Source organism: Emydura macquarii, unplaced genomic scaffold (assembly GCF_026122565.2).
Source record: "Emydura macquarii macquarii isolate MOO-44397 ecotype Brisbane River unplaced genomic scaffold, CSIRO-AGI_Emac_v2 contig_3390, whole genome shotgun sequence".
Taxonomy (NCBI): domain Eukaryota; kingdom Metazoa; phylum Chordata; order Testudines; family Chelidae; genus Emydura; species Emydura macquarii.
This window is the reverse complement of record NW_027133527.1, coordinates 6,907,082-6,925,991: the sequence shown is the minus strand read 5'-3', so window position 1 is coordinate 6,925,991 and position 18,910 is coordinate 6,907,082. Positions and strand designations below refer to the sequence as shown.

General features: G+C 42.6%; 1 protein-coding gene across 4 annotated transcripts in view; it reads right to left on the bottom strand.

Moving 5' to 3' along the window:
• Positions 1-18,610, bottom strand: part of RBBP6 (RB binding protein 6, ubiquitin ligase) — a 46,579-nt gene extending 27,969 nt beyond the window's left edge. For all 4 annotated transcript variants that reach the window (XM_067534201.1, XM_067534204.1, XM_067534202.1 and 1 more), the window contains exons 1-2: positions 17,923-18,610; positions 1,416-1,515 (exon numbers count right to left, since the gene is read on the bottom strand). In XM_067534201.1, coding sequence (XP_067390302.1) covers positions 1,416-1,515; positions 17,923-18,088 — 266 coding nt within the window. In that variant the 5' untranslated portion in view covers positions 18,089-18,610. The remainder of the gene's footprint in view (positions 1-1,415; positions 1,516-17,922) is intronic.
• Between the last annotated feature and the right edge of the window lie 300 nt (positions 18,611-18,910).

The window sequence follows — 18,910 nt, the reverse complement described above, 5'->3', positions numbered from 1 at the left end:
ACTCACAATCAGAGGAAAGTACGTCCCAAAGGTGGGGGTGGGTGAGGAAGTTCTTTAAGAAATACACCACAGATTTGTTTCTCAATGTGTTTACCTTGAAGAACATGCTATGTAAGATGAACAGTAAATTTTAAAAGGCATTGCATACTATAATAATTTAATTCTGGGTTCTAATCTTAAAATTGCTTATTTTTAAATTAACTGTACTATTGAGCAGCTAAATAATAAATGGTTACATAGAATGCAACTACTCAGGAGTCACTTCTGCATTCTACTTGTTAGGTTAAGGGCACCACAGAAGTAACTGGCAGGCTTTACAGAGAGAGCAAGATGCACCATTCTTTCTGGACTCCCTGTAGATTTCTATCCAGATACTTATTTGGTCCTCTTCACTGTTACTATCTAAGACCTTGTTTTGGAATAGCATTGCAGCACCAGAAAGATGTTGCTTGCTCAGCCACAGATGAAAATGACTCATTCAAAAAAAGCTAGTGCAACTAATGTAGAAGGGAGATAATACAGGATGAAAGAAGGGCAACGAGAAACTTGCAATTCTGACTTAATTCATCAGAATTTCTGACATTTTAGTCAGCACTTCATGTTACCCCATATTGAGATTAATGGGGAAAAGACATCTGGAGTTCAATGGAATCAACAAAGTAAAAAACAGAATTAATCAAATCTTTTAATTTTGTTCACATGCAAAATGACCGACCTGCTTACTGAATTTCAGGGTTGGAAGGATTATCACCCCCCTCACCACACACACATTTGTTCTTTTTACCTTCCTCTGAAGCAGTCTCTTGAAATCTGGTGGGCATATCCCACATAAAACTTCCTGTGTTTGGAGGACATACAGAATGGTGGACCTTGGTCTTTCCAATATTGTTTCTATGCATGACTCCAGGATTGATAGCCATACTAATACTAGTAGCTTGTTTACATAATACCTGTCCTGTCATGTCCCAAGACAGAAGTACACCCATCCACTTACTTACAAGTAGCCACCTCTGACATGGGAGTGGAGTCGGTAAATATATGCAACATGCATGACAGACAAGGGAGGGGAAATTTTGGCCAAGGATTCTTATAAAAAAAGTGCTATGAAATCTTTCCTGTTGAGCAAAAAGGACCTCAATTTAAGGTCATAAACAAAAGAAACTCACAGAGTAAACTGAACAGAACTCAACTCTAGGATTAGAAGCAGGAGTCCCAAGAAGTCTAGATATTTAAGCCACCCCTCTGGCAAAGATCAGGAGGTTCTAGTCTCATCCTTTCAGCTACTATGAAAACCAACAGTAACTCTTATGAAAGTAAGAAAACCTAGACACATTTGAATGCTTCTAGGAAGCTATGCATTACTCAGTGTAACAGCTGCAACACCTGATAGAGTATTTGATTTTATTAATACCTACATGACATATGTTTTGCTTGTAGCTTTAACTCCTCCAATAGGAATTCTTCTAACAATTACAGATGAGTTCTTAGGAATCAGGGCACTATCATCTGTGTATTCTGAAACGAGTAAAAAATGTGGTAAGAAACATCAATTTCCATTCCCAAGAACACATTTCTCTTTTTCATATGCAGTTTGTTGGGCAAACAGAGAAACTGAGAAAAATCAAATCCAGAATTTTACAATAAATACAAGGTTAAAATTAATCCACGCAAATTAAGAATAGATTTCCATTAACTGACCACCAAATCTAGAGGATTGTTGAAAACACACAAACATAGGCAAGGACAATGTTTAATAAAAGAGGTGAGGCTAATTTAAGTTCTACATTATTGTAGCCAGAAAGGTGACTAAAAAGATACTTTCTTATATAAGAGATCCAACCCATAAAGTAGAAGGAAGTCTGTATTAACTGTTTTCATTGGCTTTCTTTTAATTGTGGAAATATGTCTATTCTCTCTTTATAAAAAACTCACTTAAATATAGTTTTGGGGCCAAACTTAAGTTGATAGTTTCCCTTGAAATTAAGCAATTGTCTCAGAAGTAAAGAAGAAAAACTCGACAATGCCCCTTTAGAGTCATTTTTCAAAGTGGACTTTAAGACAAAATTCTACTTTACATAGGTTTAACAAAAAGAAAAACTTTTACAACAAAAATTAAGCTGAATGTTTAAAATAAGTTCTACATATAGTGCTGCATTTGCTTTCATAAAACTGCGTTATATTCTGATCTAAACTCAAGCTCACATCAATCTACAAGTATTTAAAAAACAATACTAAACATCAATATCAGGTTACCTTCCAATTCAAAATGTGAGTTTGGGGACTAACTCTGTCTAGCTGTAGTGTAACAACGAGTGGTAACTGAGTTTCCAAGACTAATTTAGATTGCTCAGGTTTAAAGGAATGTCTTGACATGTGAAGCTAGGTCACATTTTTATTATAATATTCATGCTACTGAACACTGTGATTAAGCTTCTGTAGAGAGCTTCATTATAGTTTTTTCACTTCCTCCTCTTTTTCTAGAGTTCTCCTTTGGGCCTGAAGCTTTCTATACTAGTACTCAGACCACAGGTGATTTATTAGTTTTTGAAATACGAGGAAAAAAGGTCATTTCAATTATCAGATAAAAAGCACTTCTTTAAGAGACAGGTGTTTTGTTTAGCTAGTTTTGAATGTGTTGGGAACCACAAAAGGAATTTGGAAACTGTACTCCATGAAGAACCATTTCTGCACTAAGGCTGGAGGGGGAAAAAGCTGAATGGGACTAAAGATTCATTTTTAAACATGCTCACTGGGCCCCTGCTTGGAGTGTAGCAAAGCCCATGAAACGTAGTTCCCTATGGCTGTATGAACACCAGAAACCTGAACCTTTGGAAATTGAACCAGCAGGATAGCACTAGTGTAGGAATCAAAGGTTCTATGTATCCACATGGTCATCTGCTTTCATCTGTATTTTTGCCTCATGCTCGGATTTGTACTTTACTATGCCAATGCAGTTGCACAGTTCCCTGAAACCCTGGCTTCTGGGAGATATCTAAGAACTGTCCTTCAAGGGAGTCTACCAGAAATGAGAGAGAAGAGACCAAAATTTTTGTAATTCCCTAGAAATGAAATTCTCAAAAAACCCCAAATGTTGGAGCTGCCTCATGTGTTTTTCCTCAGAATGGAGACCAGGACAAATATTCAGCTTGTTTGGCAAGAAAAGTTTCTGTTGTGGCTTCTGTACAACAGCTGTGGCAGAGGACACTGCAAAGAGCAAGAAAAGCAGTTAACAGCTTTTCCTGTCATGCAGTCCCTAGGCTTAAAAGAGCTGGTTCTAAGTGATGCCTCAGGAGGACGTTCGGTTGGAAGAGTACTACTTTGGGTTCAAACCATGACCACAAACTGGTGAGATCAAGTCCTTTGATATCTAGCATGAGCACCAGTAGCTGCTTAAAACTTCAGAATGAGGAAGGAGACTTCTCTACCTGTGGAGCTAGCTGGCTCCAATACTGCAATGCCTGCCTATCAGGATGAGTGCACTTCTTGCCATGAAAGAGATGTGATCATCTATGGCAGCTGGCTATGCCACCCCAGTTGGTTATGACGCAATGGACATCAGTTTGGTTTCAGGAAACACATGGCAAATTCAACGAGAGTCCTGTAGCACTTTAAAGACTAACAAATTTAATTTCTTCAGGCATAAGCTTTCGTGGGCTTCGTCAGACGAAGTGGGTTACAGCCCACGAAAGCTTATGCCTGAAGAAATTAAATTTGTTAGTCTTTAAAGTGCTACAGGACTCTCGTTGAATTTGCTGTATACAGACTAACACGGCTACCCCTCTGGAACTTTTCAACATGGCAAATTGTTAGTCATGGAGGCATACATGGGAATACACAATGGGGTCAAGACTGACAGTGTGTCAAAGATCACTGATGAATTCAAACAATTGGGATTCCTGAACTGTGTGGGACCACTTGATGGAACCCACGTCCAAACTGTGAATTCAGATTCCCATACAAGTCCAAAATGTACATTAACAAAAAGAGATATTGTTCGATTGTGACATGAGTTTTAGAGGCTTATGACAGTTTTGTGGATATGTACATAGGATGCCCTATTTTTCAGACTTGGGCTTCTCAAAAATGGGCAGAGGATGACAGTTCTTACAACAATTGACATTAGTTGAGTCTGTCCCCATTGTAACTCTGGTGATCCCACATGCCAATTTTTTTCTATTTCTAATGAAGCTATTCCCAGATTACACAAGACAGAGATGCCAATTCAAACATACTCATCAGGTGCAAGGTGATGGCAGCAGCATGTGGTTTTGTGAGACTGAAAATAAAATGGAGATGGTTGTTGACCTGCAAAGGCAGTTCAATGACCATTTTTACACACACACACACACTGAAGAGCCAAGTGAGGAAGCAATTACCTATGCAGCAACCTATGCAGCTGGACACACAAGGGGCTGCATCTGAAATTGTAACATACAAATACTGTGCCATCCTCATCATAAACACTTCGTGTACACACACAAACTATTGCTTCAGTGAAATAAATATTATTTTATTTTTAGTCATTTATATTTCTTTGCTTTGGGCTTCTTGTGTTTGGCATTTAATTATCCAGTTACCTTGAGTATGGTAGTGGAGTTTATGGAGGAATGATTTGATGTACCAGAGAACAATAAAAAAAGGTTATTAACCTTTTGTAACTGTTGTTCTTCAAGACGTGTTGCTCATGTCCATTCCATGTCAGGTGTATGTGCACCACATGCACTGGTGCAGGAGATTTTTCCTTCAGTGGTATCCATAGGGCTAGCTCTAGTGCCCTCTGCAGTGGCATGTGTATGCGCTGGTATAAGGGGTGCTGCGGGGCCCTCTTCCCTCACAGTCCTTGCCATAACTCTGACAGAAGGGAAGGAGGGTGGGTCATGAAATGGACATGAGAAACAAATCTTGAAGAACAGTAGTTACAGAAGGTTGGTAACCGTTTTTTCTTTTTCGAGTGCTTACTCATGTCCATTCCATGTCTGCTGATTCATGAGCAGTGCCTCTGGAGGTGGGTCAGGAGTTCACAGATGTGCCAATTGTATCGTCCCAAACCTGTTGAGCAATGGCATAGAGGGACATGGAGGAGAGAACAGAAGACCATGTTGCAGCTCTGCAAATGCTCTGTATTGGAACTTGAGCTAAGAAAGATGCTGAAGCATGTGCTGTTGTAGAATGGGGTGTCAAAGTGGCAGGAAGTGCGACCTTTAGCTAGTCATAACAAGGTCGGCTGCTGGAGGTAATCCAGGAGGAAATCCACTGGATTGAAACTGGCAGACCTTCCATTTGCTCTGCGACCGTGATTAAAAGCTGTGTGGATTTTCGAAAGGGCTTAGTTCTTACAATATAAAAAGCCAGTGCTTGCCTGATGTCCAAAGTGTGCAGGTGTCCCTCTTCATTAAAGCTGTGAGGCTTCAGAAAGAAGACTGGCAGGAAGATGTCCTGGTTCACATGAAACTGCGATACCACCTTCGGTAGAAATGCTGGTGAGGGCGCAGCTGAACTTTATTCTTTTAAAACATAGTACAGGGAGGTTCTGATGTTAGGGCTCTGATTTTGGAAACTTGTCTTGCCAAAGTAATTGCTACAGGAAAGGCCACCTTCCATGACAAGTGAAGAAGAGAGCAGATGCCATGGGTTCAAAGGGAGGCCCAGTGAGCCTGGACAAAACTAGGTTGAGTTCCCATAGGGGAACCAGGTCCCCAACCTGTTGAAAAAGCCTCTCCAAGCCTTTCAGGAGTCTTGCAGTCATCTCATGAGAGAAGACTGATCTGTCCTGGATATACAGGTGAAACGCTGAGATGGCCGCTAGGTGTACCCTGATTGACAAAACATCAAGTGGAATAAGTACTCCAGAATGGAGTGTAACAGCACCTGGGTCCGGTAAGCTGCACAGCAGGAGAACTGTTTCCATTTTGTGAGGTAAGTAGTCCTAGCGGAGGGTTTCCTGCTTTCTAGCAGGACTTTCTGAACCTGAGTGGAGCAAGCTGGCTCCTCGAGGCTTAACCATGCAGCATCCACACCATCAGATGTAAGGAAGCACGGTTCGGATGCAGCAGTCAGTCGTGGTAATGCAAAATCAAGCCCGGACAGTCCAGGAGGGTCAAACGGTTACTACCATTAGGTGCAGCAACAAGCCGAACCAGTGTTGACAATGCCATGCCAGAACGATCAGTATGACCTGTGCTTTCTTCCTTTTGATGATTTTGTGGATGAAGAGGATCAGTGGAAAGGCATACGTCAGGCCTTCTGACCATTGCAGGAGGAATGGATTGGGAAAAGCAAGCTGCTGTTGAGCCCTTGCAGGGAACAGAAACAGTGATATTTCCTGTTCTGCTTGGTCACAAAAAAGTCCACCTGGGGAGCTCCCCACCTCTGGAAGATGAGCTTGACTACCTCCAGGTGTAGGGACCACTTGTGGCGAGAAGAGAAGGACCTGCTGAGACAATGTGCCAATGTATTCTTGATCCCCAGGAGGTGTTCTATGCAAAAGTCCCACAGACAAAGTGCCTCTTAGCAGAGGGCTGAGGATCTTGCTTTCTTGCTTGTTGACATAATTGATGCCGTATTTTCTGTCAACACCCATACTACCTTCTCCGACATCTGGGAAAGGAACACTTTGTGGACTAGTCCAATTGCCCTGAGCTGAGCTCCCTGATGTTTATGCGCAATGTCAACTCTATGGACCAGAGGTCTTGGGTCCTCAGGAGGTCAAGGTGGGCTCCCCACCCTAAGTCCAAGGCATCCAACACCAAGGAGAATGTCAGGTGGGGGGCCGCAAAGGGGACCGCTTGCCACGTAGGCAGGATTCATCCACCACACCAATGAGGTCAGTATTTGAGGCAATATCATAAGGATTATGTCAAGATTGTGTCTTGCCAAGGAGTAAACAGACACTAGCCACATTCGGAGTGGTCTTATGTGCAGCCTTGCATATTGTACCATGTAGGTACAGTTTGCCACGTGCTCAAGAATTCTGAGGCAAACTCTTACTGTGGTGAGCGGATGAGCTGTGACTTGGGTGATCAGCCCTGACATGGTTTGAAGTCTGGCTTGTGGAAGAAATGCTCTAGCCCAGGTAGAGTCGAGGACTGCCCCGATGAACTCTATCCTCTGCACTGGTACTAATGTTGATTTCTGCTCGTTTATCAACAGGCCCAGCTCTTGGCAGGTAGCCTGTAGTACTGCAATACTGTGGTGCACCTGAGTTTTCAAGCAACCCTTGATAAGCCAGTTTTCAGGATAAGAGTAAATTTGTATTCCCCACTGTCTGAGGTAAGCTGTGATTACTGCCATACATTTTGTAAACACTCTTGGGGCTGCTGCTAAGCCAAATGGAAGGGCCATGGATTGGTAGTAGTTAAACCGTAAGAATAGTCTGTGGCCATGGAAGCCAATGCTGAAATGCTGGGCATAGAGTTTGAGCAGCCCGGCTCAGAGTCCGGTCTAAGAGCAGAGTATCAGATACACTTTTAACCTGATACACTTTCTAACCTTTTCAGTGCGGGGTCTGAAGTTTCTGCAGATCCTGCACTTCTTCCAGATGTGGGTCTCACCCAGGCCCTTTAAGCAGCTCTGGTGAGGATCGTTTCCTGGCACAGGCTTCTTACATGCAGCATATGGTTTGAAGCCCAGGAACCAAGGCATGCCCCATCCCTGGGGCTATGTCCCCACAGGAATGACTAACTACTATCTCTAACTTATCTACCAGAACTATATATACTAAATTTACAGATGAAACCACTGGTGGTGTTGCTTGCCGAGGCAAGGATGTTCCAGCACTGTCACGGGTGGTAAAAAGGAACTGAGATATGTGAGGTGGGGGGAGGGGTGGGGCAGCAGTGCTTCTTATTCCAGCACATACATGTGCCACTGCAAAGGGCACTAGAGCCGGCCCTACGGATACCACTGAGGGAAAAGTCTCCAGCACTGGAGCATGTGGCGCACACACACCTGACATGGATGGAATGGACATGAGCAAGCACTCGAAGAACTGACAGCTGTTTCTGTGAAGTGCCTTTGCAGTGGTTGGATTATACTCTTGGTGGTTTTAACGCATTTGTTTCTCTCATGCTTTATTAATGATTTGTATTAGTTCTGGTGAGGGTATTTCATGGAGGAGTGAATTCATGTTTTCCTATTAAAGAACATTATGCTTGATGCACAGAGCCTTTATTTTTAAGAAAATGTTTTATTATACAAACATGTTTGCAAGTCAGCTGCAATAGCAAAACAAGGTAACATTTGTACAATATGAAGGAAAATAGATAGTCATTAATTATCCCACTGGGATTCCAATTTTCCTTTACATTGGCTTCTAAAACAGTGAGTTGCCAGAGGAGCAAAAAGCAAGAGAGCTGATGAGTAGGGGGCAGCCTACTAACTATTATCCTGATTGAATGTTGTGTTGGACAGGCAAAGCAGGGATCAACTGTTAGATCAACACACAATCACTTTCCTGAACCTTTTTATTTGTCAAATGCTACCCTTTAGAACTCTATCCCCCATTCTAATTTCCCCTCCTATTCCTGAAACAGTCCTGCCTTATTGTGCTTTGCCCTTATTTTGTGTTCCTCAAACCAGTTTACTGTCATGTATTCCACCACTGTGAATCCGTTCTGCATGACACCATGCCTCTTCTGGGACATCCATCCTACTGGTGTGGCCACTATAATGAAAAATAGGTAATGAGTTAACCATAGCAATACTCATCTATCCCTAACACTAGGAATACTAAGGCATGCAACTGAAATAAATTCATTTCAAATTCTAATACCTTCTTGCATTTAATTTTCTTCCTGGACTCAATTCATGCACAACACTTATAAGACAGAGAGCTCACAAGAATGCTAGATTAAGGACAAGAATGGAATTGAGGGGGATAGGTGCCAGTCACTAAGTTGACTACCAATGTTTACTTATTACAGGAAAACAGAAGACCTGAAAATATTTCCTGGCATTAGGAGAAAAAAGGTAGAGGAAATGAACGAAGAAGCCGATAAATTAGCAATGGAGTTATTTGCATAGATACTTTTTTGACTCTTGCTGCCCACTGAGCAGCAGGCTTAATTGAGCTGCCCCCAATAATGCCCAGGTCTTTTCCTGAGGATAATTAATTTAGAACACAGTAAAGTACGAACTGTTCAAATAATTATATCCATTTGCATTACTTTCCATTTGTCCACATGAAATTTCATCTGACTTCCCATTGCCCATCACCACAGCTTGATCAGAATGCTCGAGCTTGTCAGTCTTCCTTAGTCTTTACTAACAAATTGTGTTATCTGCAAATTTTGCCACCTCACTTCTCTTTCCTTTTCCAGATCTTTTACACACACACACACACACACACACACACACACACACACACACACACACACTTCTAGTAAGGAATCTTGCCAGAATCTGCTGTTAAACTTCTGCTATGATGATGGCAGCTAATCTGGTGAACCAGTCTGACATATAGGTTAATATACAATAGCAGCCCATTTCTTACAGTAAAAATGAGAGTCCTGTAGCACTTTAAAGACTAACAAATTTAATTTCTGCAGGCATAAGCTTTCATGGGCTGCAACCCACTTCATCAGATACAAGAAATAGAAATTTGTTAGTCTTTAAAGTGCTACAGGACTCTTGTCATTTTTGCTGTATACAGACTAAGGGCATGTCTATACTGACAGCAGCAAAGTCACCACCGCCAGATCGATCTTTCTGGATCGACTGAGTGGTCAGTGTAGACCTGCTCAATCGATCAGGAAGTCATCTGAGTAAAACCACCCCCTCAAGTAGCGCAGCACAGTGAAGACACCGCGCAGAAGGGAAGCACAGCAGTCGACGTGAGTTACGCAAGCTACTCTGCGTAACTCCTGTCGACTGCCGCCGAATCTCCAGGTAAGTGTGGACCAGGGCTAACACGGCTACCCCTCTGAAACTTTTATCTCATTACAAGAAGGAATTGTCACTGTTCACACATTCTCACCTTCTAATCAAGGGCTTTGAATAGGCCTCATCTACTCTAACTGAATGGACTTTGCTAACACCTCCCCTCCCCATTGCTGTTCCTTACCCTTGGATGTGTACACACACACACACACACACACACACACACACACACTCTATCAGATTACTATTTCTTGTATCTGACGAAGTGGGTTGCAGCCCACGAAAGCTTATGCCTGCAGAAATTAAATCTGTTAGTCTTTAAAGTGCTACAGGACTCTTGTTTTTGCTGTATACAGACTAATACGGCTACCCCTGTGGAATTTCTTACAGTGAAGTTCTCATTTTTAGATTTTTTTACATTGTGATCTCTTGCTCTTTGAATCCACCATGCTGAGGCAGACTTCCACCCTGACAGGAAGAGTATCTTATACAACCAGAGAGTGGGGAAGTTATGGGAGGGCATGCCAATATTGTGGAACTATGAGGAGAACCCAAAGCAACTACGTATAGAAAAAGCTCATCAGCTACATCTTGTATTGTCAAGGTGGGGGAGGAAGGACTTGTGGAGCAGGAGAAACGTCTATCCTCATGTAAGACTCTTCGCTGCCCTTTCAAAATTAAGGATATTCATAAAGAACCCAGAAAACTCTTCCCCAATACTTAAGCCACACCCTCCCATACCTGCCTCCATCAGTATACTTTACAACAAAATGGTACGTACCTGGCATTGAGAGCTCTGTGTTTTCAGATTCCTTGTCCTGCCAAACTGACTTGGCTGCTATTTCTGGATCTTCCATGCTCACAAAACAGATCCTACAAGTTCAGTAACCTGTCTGGCATCTTCAAAACCAGATCCATGTTCCAGTGGTCCAAGTTGTTCCTGAAGCCCTCCTCCATCAGTGCAATGCATGGGACTTCTGTGCCATGTGGCTTTGGAAGGTTGAGTCTCAAAGAATTTGTCTAGTTCATTGTAAAAAAACAGCACATATTTTGCTCTGAACCAGGTCTACTGCCATTGGCCCAGGCCTCATCATATAGGATGTTCAATCTCTGTCTTTTCTTGACATTGCCTGTCCCTCTAGTGATGCCCATCTCCAGCAATCACTTGGACTCCCAGTCACACAATGACCAAGTTCAGCTGGGCCTATAGCTCCTTATATGGTCGTTAATACTATGGTCACATGATGGCCATCGCCAAAACATATTGCTGATAGAATACAAATAATTTCAGCAAAATGGAAGAAGAAATTGATTGCCACAGAAACAGAATACATTTGAGCTCCATTCTGTATGTAAAGCTATTTTCATAAGTGACTTATTGCCAATTTGACTGTGGTAAAAAACAGCAGAGCTTGCAAGAATATTATATATTCTACAACTAACTCTCACCACTATAACCAATGTAGAGTCATGGGTCTTTTTTTTTCAGTACACACAAAGCCAAAGAGGAGGATGAAGAACTGCTCATTCTCCTTCTCATGCCTAGGAAGGGAGTAGAGCAGGAACCACTGCTCAAGAAGATTGAAAAAAAGATTGAAGATTGAAAAAATTCTACAAGAAAAACTGCCAAATATCTAGTTAAGTGAGAAAAATCATGAAAGAAAAGATCGTTGTAAATTCTGTGGTGTTAGGGAACTCCTGCAATTTTTGATTAATTCTGTATTGTCTGGGAATCTCCACTTATTATAAAATTATGATCTGAAAGAGACTTTTGCTTTCTTTTTACAATGTATAAAATAGGCACGAGTGGTATTTTTTTTCCATTTAAAGAAGTGCCCCATACCGCTTATTTACCACCTTAGAAACACCAAGGATGTCCAAAGTCTGAACATTCCTGGTTTTGCTAGACTTCTTTTTCAGTCTCAGAGCATGTTTATTGTGAGCTTGAGCACCTTACTTGAAGTGGTGTTGACTGTTTAACAAATATGTTTTATTCATAATGCTAACCATTTAACTTAAATACGCTTTTAACAGTCTAACTAAAGATCTTCTCTCAAATTTCACTCGTCTCTTACAATATCATTTTTACTAGTTCTTCAGTCAGAGGCTTCCAGTCTAGACAAGCCTAAATTCTAATGTAAAGCAAGCAAACAAAAAACTACTTTGGAAAATTTCAGCTCTTTAGAGCATAAAGCAATAGGGGGAAAAAAGGTGGGGAGAAAGGAGGAGCAAGCCCCTTTTCACGTCATTGTTAAGAAATATATTTTTAACTTTTTCTTGTTAGGAAAAAAAAATAAAAGTTTTTGCAAGTCTTGTCAACCCTAGAGAAATTTATCCTGCTTAGTACTGCTTGTTCCCTTCTAAACACTTCAGTTCCACATAAAATGGTCTTAATGTTGTTCGGACAGACTACGCTTCAGCAAGGGTAAATACCATTTGATCTTCAGTTGTTTCAGCCTGAAACTGTTTTAGTGCCAGTCCACAAGAAGACTAGCTGAAAAAATTTAATTAGTGCCCCCATTACTGTTCCACGTTGCATCAGTTGCCTTTTGAAGTAACCCAAAAAAAATCACTGCTTTTGTGAGCTATATCAGGAAAGGTGGGAAAAGTACTCATAAGGCACTGTAATTAGAAAGGTTTAGAAAGCGTTAATATGGTTTGAGGCAGTGTGTGTGAACTTCTTAACATGATTCAGCACCAAACTGTATGCTTAAACTGGTATTGCATAACCAGTTCAATAGTTCTCTAGTATACACAATGCCACAGACTGAAGTGTTTTGGCCTTGTTAAAGCAGTATTGCAGAAAGCTGTCTGCAACAAAACAATGCACAACCTTGGCTGTTGCTTATCCCCTCACCCTCTTCAACTCAATAATGTATGAGAATCTACAAATACCACTTCAAAAGAGACAAAATATGAAGTAGCTTGGGCAGTTTCATTTTTGAAAGAGAAACTGCTAAGTCAGTCAACAATGAAGACAAATATTGAAAGAAAGAGGATCCAGGGAGCTACAGACCGGTCAGCCTCACCTCAATCCCTGGAAAAATCATGGAGCAGATCCTCAAGGAATCCATTTTAAGGCACTTGGAAGAGAGGAAGGTGATCAGGAACAGTCAACATAGATTCACCAAGGGCAAGTCATGCCTGACCAACCTGATTGCCTTCTATGAAGACGTGACTGGCTGTGTGGATGTGGGGAAAGCAGTGGACGTGATATACCTTGACTTTAGCAAAGCTTTTGATACAGTCTCCCAGAGTATTCTTATCAGCAAGTTAAAGAAGTATAGATTGGATGAATGGACTATAAAATGGATAGAGAGCTGGTTAGACCATCAGGCTCATCAATGGCTCCATGTCTAGATAGCAGCCAGTCACAAGCGGAGTGCCACAGGGCTCGGTACTGGGGCCGGTTTTGTTCAACATCTTCATTAACGATCTGGAGGATGCGGTAGATTGAATCTTCAGCAAGTTTGCAGATGACACTAAGCTAGGGGGAGTAGTAGATACCCTGGAAGGTAGGGATAGGATACAGAGTGACCTAGACAAATTGGAGGATTGGGCCAAAAGAAATCTAATGAGGTTCAACACGGACAAGCGTAAAGTCCTGCACTTAGGATGGAAGAATCCCATGCACAGCTACAGACTGGGGACCAACGGGCTAGGCAGCAGTTCTGCAGAAAAGGACCTGAGGGTTACAGTGGATAAGAAGCTGGATGAGAGTCAGCAGTGTGCCCTGGTTGCCAAGAAGGCTAATAGCATACTGGGCTGCATTAGTAGAAGCATTGCCAGCAGATCGAGGGGAAGTGATTATTCCCCTGTATTCAGCATTGGTGAGGCTGCATTTGGAGTATTGTGTCCAGTTTTGGGCCCCCCCATTACAAAAACCATGTGGACAAGTTGGAGAGAGTCCAGCGGAGGGCAACAAAAATGATTAGGGGGCTGAAGCACAATACTTATGAGGAGAGGCTGAGGGAACTAGGCTTGTTTAGTCTGCAAAAGAGAAGAATGAGGGGGGATTTGATAGCAGCCTTTAGCTACCTGAAAGGGGGCTGCAGGGAGGATGGAGCTAGGCTGTTTTCAACGGCAGTAGATGACAGAACAAGAAGCAATGGTCTCGAGTTGCAGTGGGGGAGGTCTAGGTCGGATATTAGGAAAAAGTTTTTCACTAGGAGGATGGTGAAGCATTGGAATGGGAGGTGGTGGAATCTCCATCTTTAGAGGTTTTTAAGCTGCGACATGACAAAACCCTGGCTGGGATGATTTAGCTAAGGTTAGTCCTGCTTTGAGCAGGGGGGTTGGACTAGATGACCTCCTGAGGTCCCTTCCAATGCTAATATTCTATGAAATACAGAGGGATCAGCAAATTAAAATTTGTATTACAGTATGCAAGTACTGTTTTTGGCTGTGTACTCAACTTTCATATTTCACACGATGTACTTACAGCAGTAAGCTATCAAGAAAGTGTTAACACTGCTCAACTTTTGTGCATTTGAACTTGTAACCTCCATATTTATTAGTTAACTATACCATTTAACATTCATAGCATGCCTCGGTAGAATTCATTTGCTGAACATGACAGCTAGTACAACAGTTGCAATTGAATGTTTCTTGACAACTGGTGTAATAAAAAGGAGAAAGAACACCCTTCGTAATTTAAATATACACCCATGGAATGTGACTACATATGGGTTCTAGAACTAAGACTTTACTCTGAGGACCCTAGACACCATAGTGGAAGAGAGGAAAATTTGACACTGATACTTTCATTGATTAAGGAATACTTTTAGAAGTATCAAAATTCAACAGGGACTACAAAAAAGCTCTCAACCATACTGCTGGATTTCCTACTATCAGCAGCTACGTTTTTGACTGGTAGAACAGTGAAAGGAAGAAGAAAGCATGAAATGTTTCAGATGCTTTTGAAAATTGATGCCTATTTCTGAATTGCAGAGTAACAGACATCATGATGAGCAGATGTAACAAACAATTCTATCTATTCAAGTTATTTACCACACTGTAACTTATCCATAAAACATTTAACTACACAATTGCTCAATGGCACAGCTGCAATGAAGATAGCCATTTTAGCTACAGGACTTACTGAATTTTCCTACAACTTCACCAGTGTATGTGTATAAATAGTCAACTTGTGTATCTTGCCAGATTTATTCAGTGATATCACAACCCAATATTTTATGTTAACTTGTTTTCAGGGCTATGGACTGTAACATTCCTAATCGAATTGGGTTGGAAAAGAAAGCTAATTATAAAACAGACCATTTTTGTTAATACAAAAACCTTGATAATCAGCATGATAGAGGGGAAGGGGGGAGGGGAAAAAAAAAAAAAAAAAAAAAAAAAAAGCAGGCTACATCTTGAACCCGTCTACTCCTGAGTCTATCCGACCCAAGCAAAGCCATAATAATGCCTCTCCATGACTTACCACAATTTAACCACTATCCTAGTTCACTAAATCATCACCGTAATCTGATTCATATAACTCCTAAAAACAATGTTCAAAAGTAAATAAAGAAGAAAAATAATTTGAAACTAAATTTATCCGGAGTTTCCCAATGCATCACATCCTCTCAATTGCCCAGTCTCTGGGGTCAAAAACTGTCTCCATTAATTTTTGTATAGCACAAAGTACACTGTAGTATTGAAGTACTACGCAAATGGAATTTAATGAAAAACATCAAACTGAATTGTAAGAATTTTTTTAAAATCTTTTTTGTGGTTATCCTGAAGAAGTATACATTTTCTGACCAGTAAGTTGGATAGGCAACTGAAATTCAAAGCCATCAGGTAGAGGGATTTGGGGTGGTGAAATATATAAGTTTATGTATTTATAAATCTACTATTATACAGCTTTGCTTTCAAGAGTCAATACTTTTTTGCAACATTTTGCATTTTCCTCCAGCTTCTACAAACCCTCCCCTGAATAATCACGCAGACACGATAAACTCATCTATTTCATCATTCCAGTTCTCGAGATTTAAAGTCGCCTTAAAAATATTTATTTCCTAGTCTTATCTGAATCTTGTCAGCTCTAAACAAAACTAACAGACTAACATGCTAGACAGTCTATGAATGGAACTTGAAGTTATGTTCCTTCCATTTTAATCAACTCTTCCTTTTAGGAAGTCAACACTCACTCAGTCTGGCAAAACATTATGGAATTCTGTTTTAATTCTCTAAAGTAAACATTAATCTTGTACAAAGAACTCATCAAATCAATACAAATTCAAAATAAATGAGCCATGAACCCTAACCTTGAAGTTATCAGAATCTATTTAAAGTTACACTTTTCTCTGAAAAGTTCCAGAGGGATAGTAGCCATGTTAGTCTGTATACAACAAAAAAAACCCAGAGTCCTGCAGAAATTAAATTTGTTAGTCTTTAAAGTGCTACAGGACTCTTGTTGTTTTTACTTTTCTCTGAAGATTGTTTACCTGCCTCTACTACAAGTAACACCTTAGGGCTCAATCCTATAAACATAACAACTAAAAAATAAAATATTTTAATTTCTCCTCAGTTTCCTGTGTATTTGACAGCACTTTGTTTCACCTGCATATTCTTTCTGAGGGTCTTTTACACAGCAACAGAGGAAGCACACACACAAAGCAGAAAAGGCAGTTGCGAAAATCACAAACAGGGACAGATATAGCATCAAAATATTTTTAACTTTTCAATTTCAGTTGACTAAATTGCTAGCATTTCTTTAAAGGTAAAATATTGCATATTAGAAGTCAGACACCTTTTAAAATGGTTGAAAGTTGAATTCTAAATTGAAGAGACTTCTGAAATGATAATCCCTCCAGAGCCAACAGCCCTATTCACTGACTGGAAATAATGGTATTTCTAAAGATATCTGAGAATTGTATGTTATGCACAAAGCCATTTACAACAAGACAGCTCATGTACCAAATATATCAAGATTCAAATGCTCAAATGGGATTTAACCATGTAAGCAGATACTATTAGCTTGTAGCAACATAGAGAAGTACACAGACAATAAAAAAGTGATTGACAGCTTAAGTTCAAAGAACTTCTGAATGACAAAGTCTTACCTTTGATGAAGAAAAGAATGGTTTTGCATTAATAGGAAACTCCCAAACATATCTACATGTTTGTGAGTGACTGCTCTTTGGAAAGGATGTTGTAAGGATTTCCTAAATACTATAACCTGAACATACATTGTAGAAGGTAATTAAAACTGCAGTATATGGCTCTTTATCCAAAGGGCTAACAATGAACCCAGTTTCTATAATTTTGCCATCTAATTATTCCAATTTTCTAATCTCACAGCAGACAAAACTAACCTTTACCTTTAGGCAAAACTAACTCAAGGAAGCTGTATTTTCAGAGTATGTAGTTTAGGAAGTAATCCTTGCCAGTTATATTAGAATTCTGCATCTTTCAACCTCCTCTTTCTGATGCCAACAGAACTTGGGTGGTTTGTTAGTATGAAATTTTGCCCCATGTTTCCCTGCCAGCCTGTGAACCAAGAAAGCCAGAAGAGTTGTGGGAAATCAAGACTTTAGGGCCAAGGAATGCAGTATTTACCACAGCAGATCAAACCCGAGTTAATTAAGTCTGGCACTCTACTACCTATGACAATGGACATCATTCAAGTGTAGTTATTGTCAGAAAAGTGACTACAGAAGTGATACGTATTACTTCCTGAACGCACTGCAAGCCATACCGATCGATTTCAGCTACCAAAACACATCTGTAAAGACGGTGTGCTCTTGCACAGCCCAGGCAACCAACCCCAAGAAGAGGGAGCTAGGGTCTCATTCGAAACGGCGGCTCCCGCAGCCACAGCGCCGATCACCCAGTGCAGACTTTCGCTGAAGGGTGACGATGCACAAGCTCGGAAGAGCCCAGCACAGCTCTCAGAGCCCCACCTCAGGGACACAAGACCCATCAGGGGGTCTCTGTTGATCACCCAACAGCGGCTGAAGGGGGACGCGTGTGGGGGTGCCCTGTGTCCGCAGCGCCCCCCTCCCCCCCACGTGCCCCGCAGTCCCCTCCGCGCCCTACCTTCTTTGGTCTGCGCGTTGGTGATCTGCAGGTCGCAGTCGGCCGCCTTGAGCTTCTCGCGGCCCATGATCTGGCGCTTGAGGTCGCACAGGGAGATGTGGAGCCCGTCGAAGGTGACCGTGTCATAGTTCAGTTTGGAGGAGAACTTGTAGTGGACGCAGGACATGGTCGGGGCGGGGCCTGCCCCGCGAGGGCAACGGGCGCGAGGGGGGCGACGGGTCCCGCGCCGGGAGCGGGGCGGGGCCTGCGGGGGACTCTGAGGCCCGCTCGGGCCTGGCCGACCAGAAGCCTGCTCGGCTCGGGCGGGGCTCTGCGCGCGCGCGCTCGCTCGCTCGGGGCCCGGCTCGCGCTCACAGGCCTCCACGCTCCGCCATGGCCAGGCCCCGCGCTGTCAGGCAGGCTCGGCTGCCGGAGGCCTCAGGGCTCCATAGCCGCGGGCAATGCGGGCTCCTTCCCGCCGCGGCGGCTCCGGCCTAGGCCCCCGCAGTGATCGAGCCGGGCCTCGGCGGCGAGGGCGCTGCTGCTTCGGTTCCTCTTCCTCCTCCTCCTCCTCCTCCTCACAGCCCGGCCGGGCGGACGCTGCGGTGCGGCCCCCACTCGGCCTCCGTCTCCTCACACAGCCGCTCCGAGGGCCGGCTTCTCGCTATGGCGGCTCCGGCGGCCCCTGGCCTCAGCGCTCCACTAAGGGTTTCCCGGCCAGGAACCGCACGGGCTGAGGGGGAGGGGGGAGAAGCACCATGGCGCGCGTGCGCCTCACAGTGCGCCACGCCCACTTTGCCTCACGTGACCCAGCGCATTATGACAAAGGGGCTGCCTGCGCCGGACCGCCATCACGTGATTCGGGGGGGGAGGGGGAAGAGCAGGCCCAGGCCCAGGCCCAGGCAGTAGGGCAGGGGAGTGATGGAGGGGAATATGTGCTCCTCATGCTCCCTGACATTCCAGTCACCCCCCAGCATCTGGCTGAGCCTCAGTTCATGCACTGCCTGGT